Source organism: Sinocyclocheilus rhinocerous, unplaced genomic scaffold (assembly GCF_001515625.1).
Source record: "Sinocyclocheilus rhinocerous isolate Xijiao unplaced genomic scaffold, SAMN03320098_v1.1 C36525630, whole genome shotgun sequence".
NCBI lineage: Eukaryota > Metazoa > Chordata > Actinopteri > Cypriniformes > Cyprinidae > Sinocyclocheilus > Sinocyclocheilus rhinocerous.
This window is the reverse complement of record NW_015782556.1, coordinates 1-1,246: the sequence shown is the minus strand read 5'-3', so window position 1 is coordinate 1,246 and position 1,246 is coordinate 1. Positions and strand designations below refer to the sequence as shown.

The following is a 1,246-nucleotide window of genomic DNA, read 5'->3' as shown; positions in this document are numbered from 1 at the left end:
TTGTAACTTGTCATCCTGTATCCTGGACATGAACCTGGACCTGGACTCTGTCAGCTTGGCATCCATCATGCACCTCAAGATTGTGGTTAACAGCTTAACTCAACAATGGCACAATAGTAAAGTGCTCAAAAGGTCTGTCTGGAAAAGTCGCTCACCCGCTGTTCTCGATGAACGTGTAGATGGTGGCGGCTTCCCCACTGGGGCCCAAAGTAGCTGCACAGCTTTCCACAAACACCCGCAGAGGAACGTGATTAGCACGGACCACTGAGGCTTCCAGGTTTATGAAATCTCCCAGAAAGTAGGCATTAGATGATCGCTCATACCTCCAGTCATCTGTAGGTCAGGTTAAGACCGTTAGATCAACAATTTCAACACAGGAACACTAAAAGACTCCTTACCAGTCATGAGTTTGAGGGAGAAGTGCAGATGTTCTTCGCCAGCTCTCACTGCAGCATAGGGAAACCAGGTGGGATTCAATGCATTACTACTCACATTGTGTTTCCTGAAAAAGTTAGAAGAAACCACATACAGCATCTGGAGAACCAGAGTAAGACTGACAGTTTTTAGTGCCAATTGAATATTCTTACAATGACTTAATGATATATTAAAAGTATATTAATGTAAAGTAATATAAAATAAATATTTGAAAGGGAAAAACATGATTTGGAATTCCCAAAACTTTCACTTTATTCTTGTAAAAGGCATTTTATGAGCAGAGTCCCAAAACATTATGGTTTCCCCCCCCTCAAAATCTTGCATTTGTTTTGCATTTTAACATGGCACTAAAATGCCATGTTGAAGTATAAACTAAAACCTGGTTGTCATGTTACCATGTTAGTTTAAAAGGTTTACCTTGGGTAGATGCAATGAATTTCAACCATAGCTTCATTAGTCTTCACAATAGGCGTGTTAAGAACAGGTGAAGGTGAATACACCAAAACAAATGAATAAACAAGTGAATCCTCATTCATCTGAAAAGAAATTGTGGTCCACAAACAAATATTAATAAATATTAAAACACTGTTCATACATAAAATTTAAATAATAAAAGTAGTAAAAGACAATAAATTAGACAAAATAAATTGAATTAAAAAAAGACAAAAAAAATTCAAAAATAAATAAAATTGAAAAAAAGAAGAAATAAACATACTACAATAAATACAAAAATAAAAGAAATCTATTGATAAAAAAAAAAACAAACAAACAAAAAAAAAAATCATGATCAACTAAAAATAAAATAGAAAGA

The 1,246-nt window shown here is 34.8% G+C and overlaps 1 protein-coding gene across 1 annotated transcript; it reads right to left on the bottom strand.

The window, feature by feature from the left end:
• Positions 1–3: 3 nt before the first annotated feature.
• On the bottom strand, positions 4–971 carry LOC107736151 (zona pellucida sperm-binding protein 3-like; the record flags this gene model as incomplete). The annotated part of the gene is made up of 4 exons (XM_016547639.1): positions 4–73; positions 156–333; positions 399–502; positions 853–971. Coding segments are annotated over 4 exons (471 nt in total), but the record flags the coding sequence as incomplete, so codon positions are not given.
• Between the last annotated feature and the right edge of the window lie 275 nt (positions 972–1,246).